General features: G+C 46.8%; 1 protein-coding gene across 1 annotated transcript in view; it reads left to right on the top strand.

Annotated features, from left to right (window-relative positions):
- The window catches only part of LOC129811251 (ribose-5-phosphate isomerase-like), a 33,928-nt gene that overhangs the window by 4,015 nt on the left and 16,319 nt on the right, over positions 1 to 13,594 (top strand). The window contains exons 2-6 of the mRNA XM_055862412.1: positions 6,948 to 7,008; positions 7,129 to 7,184; positions 7,588 to 7,647; positions 7,822 to 7,886; positions 10,087 to 10,155. Coding sequence (XP_055718387.1) covers positions 6,948 to 7,008; positions 7,129 to 7,184; positions 7,588 to 7,647; positions 7,822 to 7,886; positions 10,087 to 10,155 — 311 coding nt within the window. The remainder of the gene's footprint in view (positions 1 to 6,947; positions 7,009 to 7,128; positions 7,185 to 7,587; positions 7,648 to 7,821; positions 7,887 to 10,086; positions 10,156 to 13,594) is intronic.

The raw sequence follows: 13,594 nt of genomic DNA, 5'->3' as shown, positions 1-13,594 counted from the left end.
CCAGTCCAGTTAGCTAGTTGACTGGCTAGTAAAAGGTTAGGAAGTAGCTAGGCAGTAGCCATACCGTGTACCAGTCCAGTTAGCTAGCTAGTTGACTGGCTACTAAAAGGTTAGGAAGTAGTTAGGCAGTAGCCATACCGTGTACCAGTCCAGTTAGCTAGTTGACTGGCTAGTACAACAACATGTAATGTGATACTAAAAGGTTAGGAAGTAGCTAGGCAGTAGCCATACCGTGTACCAGTCCAGTTAGCTAGCTAGTTGACTGGCTGGTACAACAACATGTAATGTGCTACTAAAAGGTTAGGAAGTAGCTAGGCAGTAGCCATACCGTGTACCAGTCCAGTTAGCTAGCTAGTTGACTGGCTGGTACAACAACATGTAATGTGCTACTAAAAGGTTAGGAAGTAGCTAGGCAGTAGCCATACCGTGTACCAGTCCAGTTAGCTAGTTGACTGGCTAGTACAACAACATGTAATGTGCTACTAAAAGGTTAGGAAGTAGCTAGGCAGTAGCCATACCGTGTACCAGTCCAGTTAGCTAGCTAGTTGACTGGCTGGTACAACAACACGTAATGTGCTACTAAAAGGTTAGGAAGTAGCTAGGCAGTAGCCATACCGTGTACCAGTCCAGTTAGCTAGCTAGTTGGCGCAGATATGATGTGTGCCAGCCAGGTAGACTGTAGGCTACACAGGTACATGTCTACTGTTGCTATGTTGACCCCATGTTCAACTTTAGTTCTATTCTTAACAAACTTTACACAACTATGGTAACGTTTAGTTGTGAAGATCTTGCTTACTGTACGTGTGTAGTAAGCCATGTGGGTGACTTATAGCTACGGTCGCTAATGCTACAATTAATACAAATATGGAAATATCTATAAGAATCTCTGGTTATAAAACTTCATTACAAACAGCAGCGTTGAGAACAGAAAGTGAACATGACCAAAACAAAGCTGCACAACTAACTTACGATCTAGTGAATGCGCTGCCGAGTGGCGCAGCGGTCTAATGTACTGCGTCACAACAGACCCTGGTTCGATCCCGGGCTGTATCACACCAGGCCGTGATCGGCGCACAATTTAATTATCAAGACGAACTCTGAACTAACTATATTAATTTGGGGACAGGTCTAAAATCATTAAACATTTATGGCCATTTAGCTCGCTACCACCTTGCTGTTGCTAGGTAATTTGTCCTATTTAGCTAGCTTGCTGTTGCTAGGTAATTTGTCCTGGGATATAGACATTGGGTTGTTATTTTACCTGAAATGCACAAGGTCCTCTACTCCGACAATTAATCCACACATAAAAGGGTGAATTGAGTTCATTTCTAGTAATCTCTCCTCCTTCAGGCTTCTTCTTCTTTGGACTTTTATATGGCGGTTGGCAACAAGCTTTAAGGTGCATTACCACCACCGACTGGAGTGTGGACCTCAGTTCCTGTTTCAATCACCCACGTGCGTATATGTTCCTAAAGAACCAATGAGGAGATGGGAGAGGCGGGACTTGCAGCGCGTCAAGCGTCACAAATGGAACCAAGTTCTATTTTAGCACCTGGCTACGCAGATGCTCGTTGACGCAATGATTGAATAACGCGTACGTGTACAATTATTCAATCATTGCACCCACACTGCTCAGGAGCATCTGTAACCTGCTGACCAGACCGCTGGTGAGCGTGTGTCCGCATGTGGATTTTTGTGCCACTTGACTTGCTGCAAGTCCCGCCTCTCCCATCTCCTCATTGGTTTTTAGGAACATATACCCACGTGGGTGATTGCAACATCCCAGTCCAGTTGGACTGTGACCCCTTTGGTCAGTTTATTTGTCTTGTGATTAGTTACAATGACATTACGCTCATTACTGTAAACACCGAACATGAGAATGATGAGTTGCTTGAATCAGTAGAGAAACGTATACATCATTATTTAAATTTCCCAATTCGTTATTATTGATAGGAGGGGACTTTAACATGACAATAAATAATTCAACTGATAGATGGCCCCCAGGTAGGTCAACTGATCAGAATTTGGGTTTAATACTTTTTATGGAAAAGTTTGATCTTACTGATATATGGAGAGAGAGAGGTTTCCGACCGACAGATCATTCACTTGGAGTAACAAAACAGGTTCCAGACAGTTCAGAATAGATTTTTGGCTTGTATCCAAATGTATTGATAGTGAGTGTGTTACTAAAAACATGTGTACTACTTACCTCACAGACCATAGGGCCATTTTACATTGATATCAAAATATTTACCCCTGATACTAACCTTGGTAGATCATCTTACAGGAAGCTAAATAGCTGACATTTGGGGTTAAAGATCTTCTCTCACACTTTTGGAAATGGCTTGTGAAGAAAAATCATATTGCAATAACTGTGAGCTCTTAAATTGGAGGTGGTCAAATACGTTATGTGGTAGTAAACTGGCTAAGAGCAGAGAGAACTTCTCAGAGGTCCCTAGCCGGCCTCTCTGGGGAGGAGAAGATGGAACTGATTGAGTTAGAGTTCCTCTGTCCAGTGTCGCTGTTCTTTTGTCCGTCTTAATCTTTTTATTTTTCATTGGCCAGTCTGAGATATGGCTTTGTGTTTGCAACTCTGCCTAGAAGGCCAGCATCCCGAAGTCGCCTCTTTACTGTTGACGTTGAGACTGGACAGAGGAACTCTGCCTAGAAGGCCAGCATCCCGGAGTCGCCTCTTCACTGTTGACGTTGAGACTGGACAGAGGAACTCTGCCTAGAAGGCCAGCATCCCGGAGTCGCCTCTTCACTGTTGACGTTGAGACTGGACAGAGGAACTCTGCCAAGAAGGCCAGCATCCCGGAGTCGTCTTGTCACTGTTGACGTTGAGACTGGACAGAGGAACTCTGACTAGAAGGCCAGCATCCCGGAGTCGCCTCTTCACTGTTGACGTTGAGACTGGACAGAGGAACTCTGACTAGAAGGCCAGCATCCCGGAGTCGCCTCTTCACTGTTGACGTTGAGACTGGACAGAGGAACTCTGCCAAGAAGGCCAGCATCCAGGAGTCGCCTCTTTACTGTTGACGTTGAGACTGGACAGAGGAACTCTGCCAAGAAGGCCAGCATCCAGGAGTCGCCTCTTTACTGTTGACGTTGAGACTGGTGTTTTGCGGGTACTATTTAATGAAGCTGCCAGTTGAGGACTTGTGAGGTGTCTGTTTCTCAAACTAGACACTAATATAGTTGTGCACTCACTCTTTTCAATAAGTTCATCACACTGTTTAGATTCTCTTCACTGATCAGAGTTGAAGAGATTATTGAGTCTATCAAAACATCTAAAGAACAATAAATCCCCAGGTATTTGATGGAATTAAGTCAGAGTATTAAAACAATGTTCTCCCTCTACAATGACTCGGGTTAATAATACCTAAGCCTAAAAAAGAAGTGCTGCTCACCCATAATTGGCGACCATTTTGTCTTCTTAATAATGACTATAAGATATTAGTCTTACTACTTTCAAAAATAATTAAAGAAGTCCTGGATGCAATTATTGATGAAACACAGTCTGGCTTCATGAGGAACAGACATTTCTAACAATGTCAGACTAGTACATACTTGACTACTCAGACCTGATAACAGAGGATGGCTTCATATGATTATGGGGGACTTTTTTATAAAGCATTCGACACAGACTGTCGGTTCCTCTTCCACTCCCTTGAGAAATTTTGTCTTTTCTGGGATTTTGTTTCTGTAAGGTTATTTAGACGCTACGAATGGTAACAGCACTATCAAACTGAAACATGGCACCTCACCTAGATTTGTGATTTAAAGAGAGGAATTAGGCAAGGTTGTCCTATCTTGCTGTATCTATTTTTATTAATCACCCAACTTCTTACAAATTCTTTAAAGAATAGTCCTGTACAAGGTATTTCCATGGCTGGAAAAAATATATAAGCCAGCTGACTGATTTACGACACTTTTCCTGAAAGACACTAGTCAGATTCTCATATCGATCTATGAGATAGACTGCTTTGGAAAAGTATTCTCTGTCTAAACATTAATAAATGTGAACTCGTGTCTCAGATTGTGTGAGACCTTCATGTTACGGTAGTCCAGTGAAAGAACTGACATATTTAGGCCGAACCATCACTAAGGATCAGCAGTCTACATTTGAACCCTCGTATTAAAAATAAAAAACCCATAAGAAGCTAAATCTATAGCCACAGAGGGGCGTATCTTTAAAAGGAAGAGGTCTAATAACCTGAGGGCATCTCTAATCTACACTAACATAGGGCAGCATATCTTTATATCTTGCCTGTAAAATAAGTGAAGAGTAACCAGATGATTTTAAACTTTCTGTGGAGAAACCGTACCAATTACATTAGGAAAACTGAACACTTGGTGGGCTGAGTTTTTTCTGGGCTTCTAAATAATATTTTAAAGATCAATTGTATAAAATGATTCCTAAGATGACTCACTTCTATGTGGAACTTTATTCCTCATGTCTTTTCTACTTTTGTTGGCTTTAATTCATTAACTTCATGTTGGTTTGCAATTATAATATTGACAAAGTTCCAGTGAACAGCAGAGTTTTCTTGTCATGGTCCTTCATTTATAATCATCATGTTTCTCCACACAGATATTATATATGGAATAATCGGGACATATTGTATAAAAAATATTTGTTTTTAGAAATAATATCCTACTGGTGAGCCAATTTTGTAAATACAGAGGGTCTTTTACTTAAAAGGAATTCTGATCACTTGTGTCTATACCTTATGTCATGCCCTATTGGAATGGTTTTATTGATCATATCTGTTGGGGAAAAGTTTGGATGTTGCCACACGCATAACTACTTATTAACAAAAATTAAGGAAGTTTCTTCTTTATATTATTCCTAAATGTTATCCTGCCAACCACCTATATGAAGAAGTTTAAATAAAAACATAAATTCTAATTGTATCTTTTGTAATGACCACCCAGAAACAGTGTTGCATCTGTTTTGGCATTGTATTCATGTAAGGAATTTGTGGCAAGACATCAGTAGATTTAGAATTGAACACATTTCTAAAGATTTGACATTATTATGGAGAGATGTACTGCTTGGATTCTAGTTATTTCATAGTGCCGTGATCATGGGAAATGGTGGTATTATCATATTGCCAGAAGATACTGACCGTTATGCTCGCTTACACTGAGCTGCCCCGGGTTTGGCGCACGGCATGGGTTGAAGAACGTAGCTCGATGCAGGGATGGGATATGCCACTGTACACCGGGTTTGACCTCCTATCCACACTGCTCCATCGAAGACAGAAATAATGCTAGTTTTCCTGTGAAACTGCCATTTTCATCCTCATGCTAGCTAGCAGTAGCCACAGCAGCCATTTTGGAATGGCACGTCGCCTTGAACAACAAAGGAGCTGATTGGCTGACACTGGCATTCCAAAATGGCTGAGGTGGCTACTGCTAGCTAGCATGAGGACGAAAAGGGTAGTTTTCTGTCTTCTATGGTAGTCCGCAAACAGCGTTAGAGGTGCATGCTGCCACCTATTGGATGGGGGGAAAACTGATCAGCTTTAACGCAAAACAATATGGATTAGGGAAATGTGAACAAATATACTATTACAAAGTAAACAAAAAAGTATACTCCTTCAGTCAGATTTAAATGTCTATTCAGACCATTGCACAGGAACCTGGGAGGGGATAAACCTCTTCATTCAGTGTTCTTTGAAACATTTCGGGCTCTAAAGAGCTCCAGAAACCTTTTTGCCTCCATCACATTGATGTGTAGTTTCTTCAGATTTTTTTTCTGTGCAATTTATCAGTTGCTGTATGAACGCAACAAAGTCCACCTTCGTCACTGCTAGTGTGTTGGGATCCTTCTCCTGCTTGGCTGCACTGCAGACTGTGGGACGTCCACTACCATCTACTCTCCTGCTATTTCCACTGCCTCCACATAGGAGACCTGCTGGATATCCCTGATCCGAGCCACTGCGACCTCCTTCATCGGTACAGGGCACTCCGAGAACTCGGGAATGTGATTCCCATCACAATTACAGCAACATGCTTCATCTGACTTTGTCAGCTAATACATATTTATTCCTTTTGTTAAACACTTGCCACGTGTCACCTTTTACAATTTGTAACACTGCAGCGGCTTCTGTACATACAGTATTACCCTCGTATCTCACATACCCAAGTTTTCTCCATGATTCAGGAGAACCACTTCATCAAGCCACACTAAAACCAATAGGCATACTTCCTGTCTGTCTATCATTCGGGCCAAGCGATGTGCGTCCACTACTCCTGCCGTGTAATCCCAAAACCACACGGCCTCTATGTCCGAGACACCCAGAGATGACCCCGTTTAACCGGTGCCGTACTCTGAAAGTCATAGCCTTCGTTGATATCTTGTATCTTGTTAACTCACTAAATCAGAATATGACTCTTTGTCACTCGAACCATTCGTCTTTCACCGTCGTCGAGACTGCGAACGGGTCACCCAATAAACATCGTAGCTGGTGAATCCCACTCCAACCATAAACTGCTGTTCATGTCCTACTTTAACCCTTTTCATTCTACTGTTCTTCACCGTCGTCCATTCATTCTCACCAACTTTACTCCCGCCAACAGAATCGCTCAATGCTTCCAAACTCTCCTTGTCCCTCGTCGGCCGTTAAGCTGGAGCCTCTTCTCCCTCTGCTACATCTTTCGGGGGCAGTTTTTGTGAGACACCGCAGGTTTTCCAATCTTTTCGCTGTATCGGTGTGGATAAAGGTAACATTTGGAGTACAGTTCCATATCCCATCCCTGCATTGAGGTACGTTTACCAACCCATATCTCTCGCCGGTTCCACGGTGTCTTAATGTAACCATGATTTGCGTTCTGACCCCAGTGCAGCTCAATGTAAACAAGCGTAACGGTGGGTCGGTATCTTCTGGCTATATGATCATGTGAAGGGGCTGTTTTACGTGTCTTTCATTCCATCACAGGACAACCAGGTGGTCGGAGTGGGCAGTGGATCCACCATTGTGTACGCTGTTGACAGACTAGGTGAGGAGACCATAATACTAGCCTACCGGTTGATTGTAGAACAAGAGAATGTAGTACTTTATTAATCCACAAAGGGCTGATTGATGAGCCTCTCTGATGACGTGCTCTTACGTGTTCCAGCGGAGAGAGTTCGTCAGGAGAAACTCAACATCGTGTGTGTCCCCACCTCCTTCCAGGCGAGTGTTTTTAAAAAAATAATTAGTTAGTTACAAAAAATGACTTCAGCAAGTTTTTAGTATGTTTAACTATATAAGTGGTGCAATTTAATGGGTTAGATTGAATGATTTATGTGCAAATGTATTTGTGGCCGGAGGCGAAGTAAGAGCCCTGAGCGAAAGGGACCAACGCTGGCCTGAAGTATCATATGGTGGAAGGAGGGCCCTGTGGGTCCTTAGGTTGGGTTAAGTGGTGAACTTTACTATAGCATCGATAAGAAAAATGCCTTTTTAAGACAATGACCAAAATTCGGGAGATATCCAGAAGCGTAGAGATTTGAGAGGTACAATGGCTGTGTATCATGTATTCTACAGAGATCTCTAATCTGGCAGATGGCCCTAAACATTTGATCTTGTCCTCCAGGCTCGTCAGTTGATTCTGCAGCATGGTCTAACCCTGTCTGATCTGGATAGACACCCAGAGGTACTGTTGGTTAGCAACCCTTTTGAAAACGATGCGTTTACACGTCCTCAAGTTTGATACATTCTTTAGGAAACGTGTAGAGTTAGTATGTGTTCAATCAGAAGTTTGTCCTGTAGAATGTGTTATTGTCAGCAGTATTGTGGTCTACCTCTCTGACCTCTAACCTCCTCCCAGCTGGACGTGGCCATCGATGGGGCAGACGAGGTGGATGCTTCTCTCACACTCATCAAAGGAGGAGGGTAAGACTGTCTATTTACCGGATTACAGTTCTAGGCTGGCCTGAGGAGGGTAAGACTGTCTATTTACCGGATTACAGTTCTAGGCTGGCCTGAGGAGGGTAAGACTGTCTATTTACCGGATTACAGTTCTAGGCTGGCCTGAGGAGGGTAAGACTGTCTATTTACCGGATTACAGTTCTAGGCTGGCCTGAGGAGGGTAAGACTGTCTATTTACCGGATTACAGTTCTAGGCTGGCCTGAGGAGGGTAAGACTGTCTATTTACCGGATTACAGTTCTAGGCTGGCCTGAGGAGGGTAAGACTGTCTATTTACCGGATTACAGTTCTAGGCTGGCCTGAGGAGGGTAAGACTGTCTATTTACCGGATTACAGTTCTAGGCTGGCCTGAGGAGGGTAAGACTGTCTATTTACCGGATTACAGTTCTAGGCTGGCCTGAGGAGGGTAAGACTGTCTATTTACCGGATTACAGTTCTAGGCTGGCCTGAGGAGGGTAAGACTGTCTATTTACCGGATTACAGTTCTAGGCTGGCCTGAGGAGGGTAAGACTGTCTATTTACCGGATTACAGTTCTAGGCTGGCCTGAGGAGGGTAAGACTGTCTATTTACCGGATTACAGTTCTAGGCTGGCCTGAGGAGGGTAAGACTGTCTATTTACCGGATTACAGTTCTAGGCTGGCCTGAGGAGGGTAAGACTGTCTATTTACCGGATTACAGTTCTAGGCTGGCCTGAGGAGGGTAAGACTGTCTATTTACCGGATTACAGTTCTAGGCTGGCCTGAGGAGGGTAAGACTGTCTATTTACCGGATTACAGTTCTAGGCTGGCCTGAGGAGGGTAAGACTGTCTATTTACCGGATTACAGTTCTAGGCTGGCCTGAGGAGGGTAAGACTGTCTATTTACCGGATTACAGTTCTAGGCTGGCCTGAGGAGGGTAAGACTGTCTATTTACCGGATTACAGTTCTAGGCTGGCCTGAGGAGGGTAAGACTGTCTATTTACCGGATTACAGTTCTAGGCTGGCCTGAGGAGGGTAAGACTGTCTATTTACCGGATTACAGTTCTAGGCTGGCCTGAGGAGGGTAAGACTGTATTTACCGGATTACAGTTCTAGGCTGGCCTGTTACTATCCCTGACTCCAGTCCCGTTGCTATCCCTGACTACAGTCCCGTTGCTATCCCTGACTACAGTCCCGTTGCCATCCCTGACTACAGTCATGCTGTAGGCTGGCCTGTTACTATCCCTGACTCCAGTCCCGTTGCTATCCCCGACTCCAGTCCCGTTGCTATCCCCGACTCCAGTCCCGTTGCTATCCCCGACTCCAGTCCCGTTGCTATCCCCGACTCCAGTCCCGTTGCTATCCCCGACTCCAGTCCCGTTGCTATCCCCGACTCCAGTCCCGTTGCTATCCCCGACTCCAGTCCCGTTGCCATCCCTGACTACAGTCCCGTTGCCATCCCTGACTACAGTCCCGTTGCCATCCCTGACTACAGTCCCGTTGCTATCCCTGACTACAGTCCCGTTGCCATCCCTGACTACAGTCCCGTTGCTATCCCTGACTACAGTCCCGTTGCCATCCCCGACTACAGTCCTGTCGCCGTCCCCGACTACAGTCCCGTCGCCGTCCCCGACTCCAGTCCCGTCGCCGTCCCCGACTCCAGTCCCGTCGCCGTCCCCGACTCCAGTCCCGTCGCCGTCCCCGACTCCAGTCCCGTCGCCGTCCCCGACTCCAGTCCCGTCGCCGTCCCCGACTCCAGTCCCGTCGCCGTCCCCGACTCCAGTCCCGTCGCCGTCCCCGACTCCAGTCCCGTCGCCGTCCCCGACTCCAGTCCCGTCGCCGTCCCCGACTCCAGTCCCGTCGCCGTCCCCGACTCCAGTCCCGTTGCCGTCCCCGACTCCAGTCCCGTTGCCGTCCCTGACTCCAGTCCCGTTGCCGTCCCTGACTCCAGTCCCGTTGCCGTCCCTGACTCCAGTCCCGTTGCCGTCCCTGACTCCAGTCCCGTTGCCGTCCCTGACTCCAGTCCCGTTGCCGTCCCTGACTCCAGTCCCGTTGCCGTCCCTGACTCCAGTCCCGTTCTAGGCTGGCCTGTTACTCTCCATGCCAGGCTCCATACATCACCATCTCACCAGTTATCTTTGTCTCTCTGTTTCCCCTCTCTCTCACCCCCTTCCTCTCCCTCACTTCCTTTCACTCACTCTCCTAGAGGCTGTCTGACTCAGGAGAAGATCGTAGCTGGCTGTGCCAAACACTTCATCGTCATCGCTGACTTCAGGTGGGTGTGTTCTCCTGTATTTGCATAGTGCCTAGACATGGTAAGGTCTTTGATTGGCTAAAGTATTATAGAGGTTAAAAATAGAAAGAAACCCCGGAGGACTCTACTGCAGGCCTGGAAACCCTCTAGGCCCCGGAGGACTCTACTGCAGGCCTGGAAACCCTCCAGGCCCCGGAGGACTCTACTGCAGGCCTGGAAACCCTCCAGGCCCCGGAGGACTCTACTGCAGGCCTGGAAACCCTCCAGGCCCCGGAGGACTCTACTGCAGACCTGGACACCCTCCAGGTCCCGGAGGACTCTACTGCAGACCTGGAAACCCTCCAGGCCAGGTCCATCATCCCCGTCAGTGGCCAGTGAAAATAATATTGTAGTAATGCTATTTTTAATCTCGGCCAGTGCCTTAAAGTATTCATACCCCTTGACTTATTCCACATTTTGTTACAGCCTGAATTTCAAATGGATTCATATGTTTTCTCACCGATCTACACACAATACCCCTTAATGACAAGGGGATTTTAGCAAATGTATTGAACATGAAATGCAGAAGCATTCACACCCCCGAGGCAATGCTTCGTAGAGGCGTCTTTGGCAGCGACTACAGATGGGAGTCGAAATTCTTTAAGTGCTGTCAAATTGGGTATTGATCATTGCTAGACAACTATTTTCAGGTCTTGCCATAGATTTAAGTAGATTCACTGTCTTATTGGTAAGCAACTCCAGAGTAGATTTGGCCTTGTGTTTTAGGTTATTGTCCTGTTGAAAGGTGAATTCATCTCCCAGTGTCTGGTGGAAAGCATACTGACCCAGGTTTTCTTCTAGGATTTTGCCTGTGCTTAACTCTATTTCTTTTTAATGAAAAACTCCCTAGTCCTTAACAATGACAAGCATACCCATAACATGATGCAGTCACCACTATGCTTGAAAATATGGAGAGTGGTACTCGGTAATGTGTTGTATTGGTTTTGCCCCAAACATAACCCTTTGTATTCAGGGCAAAAAGTAAATTTCTTTGCCACATTTTTTGCAGTATTACTTTAGTGCCCTGTTGTAAACAGGATGCATGTTTTGGAATATTTGTATTCTGTACAGGCTTCCTTCTTTTCACTCTGTCAATTAGGTTAGTATTGTGGAGTAACTACAATGTTGTTGATCCATCCTCAGTTTCCTCCGATCACAGCCATTCAACTCTGTAACTGTTTTAAAGTCACCATTGGCCTCATGGTGAAATCCCTGAGTGGTTTCCTTCCTCTCCGGCAACTGAGTTAGGAAGGACGCCTGTATCTTTGTAGTGACTGGGTGTATTGATACACCATCTAAAGTGTAATTAATAACTTCACCATACTCAAAGGGATATTCAATGTCTGTCTGCTTCTTTATTTTACCCATCTATCAATCGGTGCCCTTTGCGAGGCATTGGAAAACCTCCCTGGTCTTTCTGGTTGAAACTGTGGTTTAAATTCACTGCTCGACAGAGGAACCTTAGAGATAATTGTATGTGTGAGGTACAGAGATGAGGTAGTCTTTAAAAAATAATGTTCAACACTATTATTGCACACAGAGTGAGTCCATGCAACTTACTACGTGTTATTTAAGTTTGTCATAACAAAGGGTTGACTACTTAATGACTCAAGATATTTCAGCTTTATTCATTTCTAAAAACAATTCCATTATTTCTAAAACCATTATTGACATTATTATTATTTCAACACGAGACATGTTAGATGCTTCCCCAGATATATGCCTCATCACAGTTCTGTTTTATGACACGCTGCACACACACAGCCTACACCATGACCCGTCGGGCTGAGACAGCTGGTTGAGTGGATCAGCCTACACCATGACCCGTCGGGCTGAGACAGCTGGTTGAGTGGATCAGCCTACACCATGACCTGTCGGGCTGAGACCGCTGGTTGAGTGGATCAGCCTACACCATGACCTGTCGGGCTGAGACCGCTGGTTGAGTGGATCAGCCTACACCATGACCTGTCGGGCTGAGACCGCTGGTTGAGTGGATCAGCCTACACCATGACCTGTCGGGCTGAGACCGCTGGTTGAGTGGATCAGCCTACACCATGACCTGTCGGGCTGAGACCGCTGGTTGAGTGGATCAGCCTACACCATGACCTGTCGGGCTGAGACCGCTGGTTGAGTGGATCAGCCTACACCATGACCTGTCGGGCTGAGACAGCTGGTTGAGTGGATCAGCCTACACCATGACCTGTCGGGCTGAGACCGCTGGTTGAGTGGATCAGCCTACACCATGACCTGTCGGGCTGAGACCGCTGGTTGAGTGGATCAGCCTACACCATGACCTGTCGGGCTGAGACCGCTGGTTGAGTGGATCAGCCTACACCATGACCTGTCGGGCTGAGACCGCTGGTTGAGTGGATCAGCCTACACCATGACCTGTCGGGCTGAGACCGCTGGTTGAGTGGATCAGCCTACACCATGACCTGTCGGGCTGAGACCGCTGGTTGAGTGGATCAGCCTACACCATGACCCGTCGGGCTGAGACCGCTGGTTGAGTGGATCAGCCTACACCATGACCCGTCGGGCTGAGACAGCTGGTTGAGTGGATCAGCCTACACCATGACCCGTCGGACTGAGACCGCTGGTTGAGTGGATCAGCCTACACCATGACCTGTCGGGCTGAGACCGCTGGTTGAGTGGATCAGCCTACACCATGACCCGTCGGGCTGAGACAGCTGGTTGAGTGGATCAGTCTACACCATGACCCGTCGGGCTGAGACAGCTGGTTGAGTGGATCAGCCTACACCATGACCCGTCGGGCTGAGACAGCTGGTTGAGTGGATCAGCCTACACCATGACCCGTCGGGCTGAGACAGCTGGTTGAGTGGATCAGTCTACACCATGACCCGTCGGGCTGAGACAGCTGGTTGAGTGGATCAGCCTACACCATGACCCGTCGGGCTGAGACAGCTGGTTGTTGAGCGGATCAGCCTACACCATGACCTGTCGGGCTGAGACAGCTGGTTGAGTGGATCAGTCTACACCATGACCCGTCGGGCTGAGACAGCTGGTTGAGTGGATCAGCCTACACCATGACCCGTCGGGCTGAGACAGCTGGTTGAGTGGATCAGCCTACACCATGACCCGTCGGGCTGAGACCGCTGGTTGAGTGGATCAGCCTACACCATGACCCGTCGGGCTGAGACCGCTGGTTGAGTGGATCAGCCTACACCATGACCCGTCGGGCTGAGACAGCTGGTTGAGTGGATCAGCCTACACCATGACCCGTCGGGCTGAGACAGCTGGTTGAGTGGATCAGCCTACACCATGACCCGTCGGGCTGAGACAGCTGGTTGAGTGGATCAGCCTACACCATGACCCGTCGGGCTGAGACAGCTGGTTGAGTGGATCAGCCTACACCATGACCCGTCGGGCTGAGACCGCTGGTTGAGTGGATCAGCCTACACCA

This window comes from Salvelinus fontinalis, chromosome 15 (assembly GCF_029448725.1).
Source record: "Salvelinus fontinalis isolate EN_2023a chromosome 15, ASM2944872v1, whole genome shotgun sequence".
NCBI classification, from domain to species: Eukaryota; Metazoa; Chordata; class Actinopteri; order Salmoniformes; family Salmonidae; genus Salvelinus; species Salvelinus fontinalis.
Note: the sequence above shows the minus strand (reverse complement) of the source record. Positions and strands in the feature narration are given on the sequence as shown.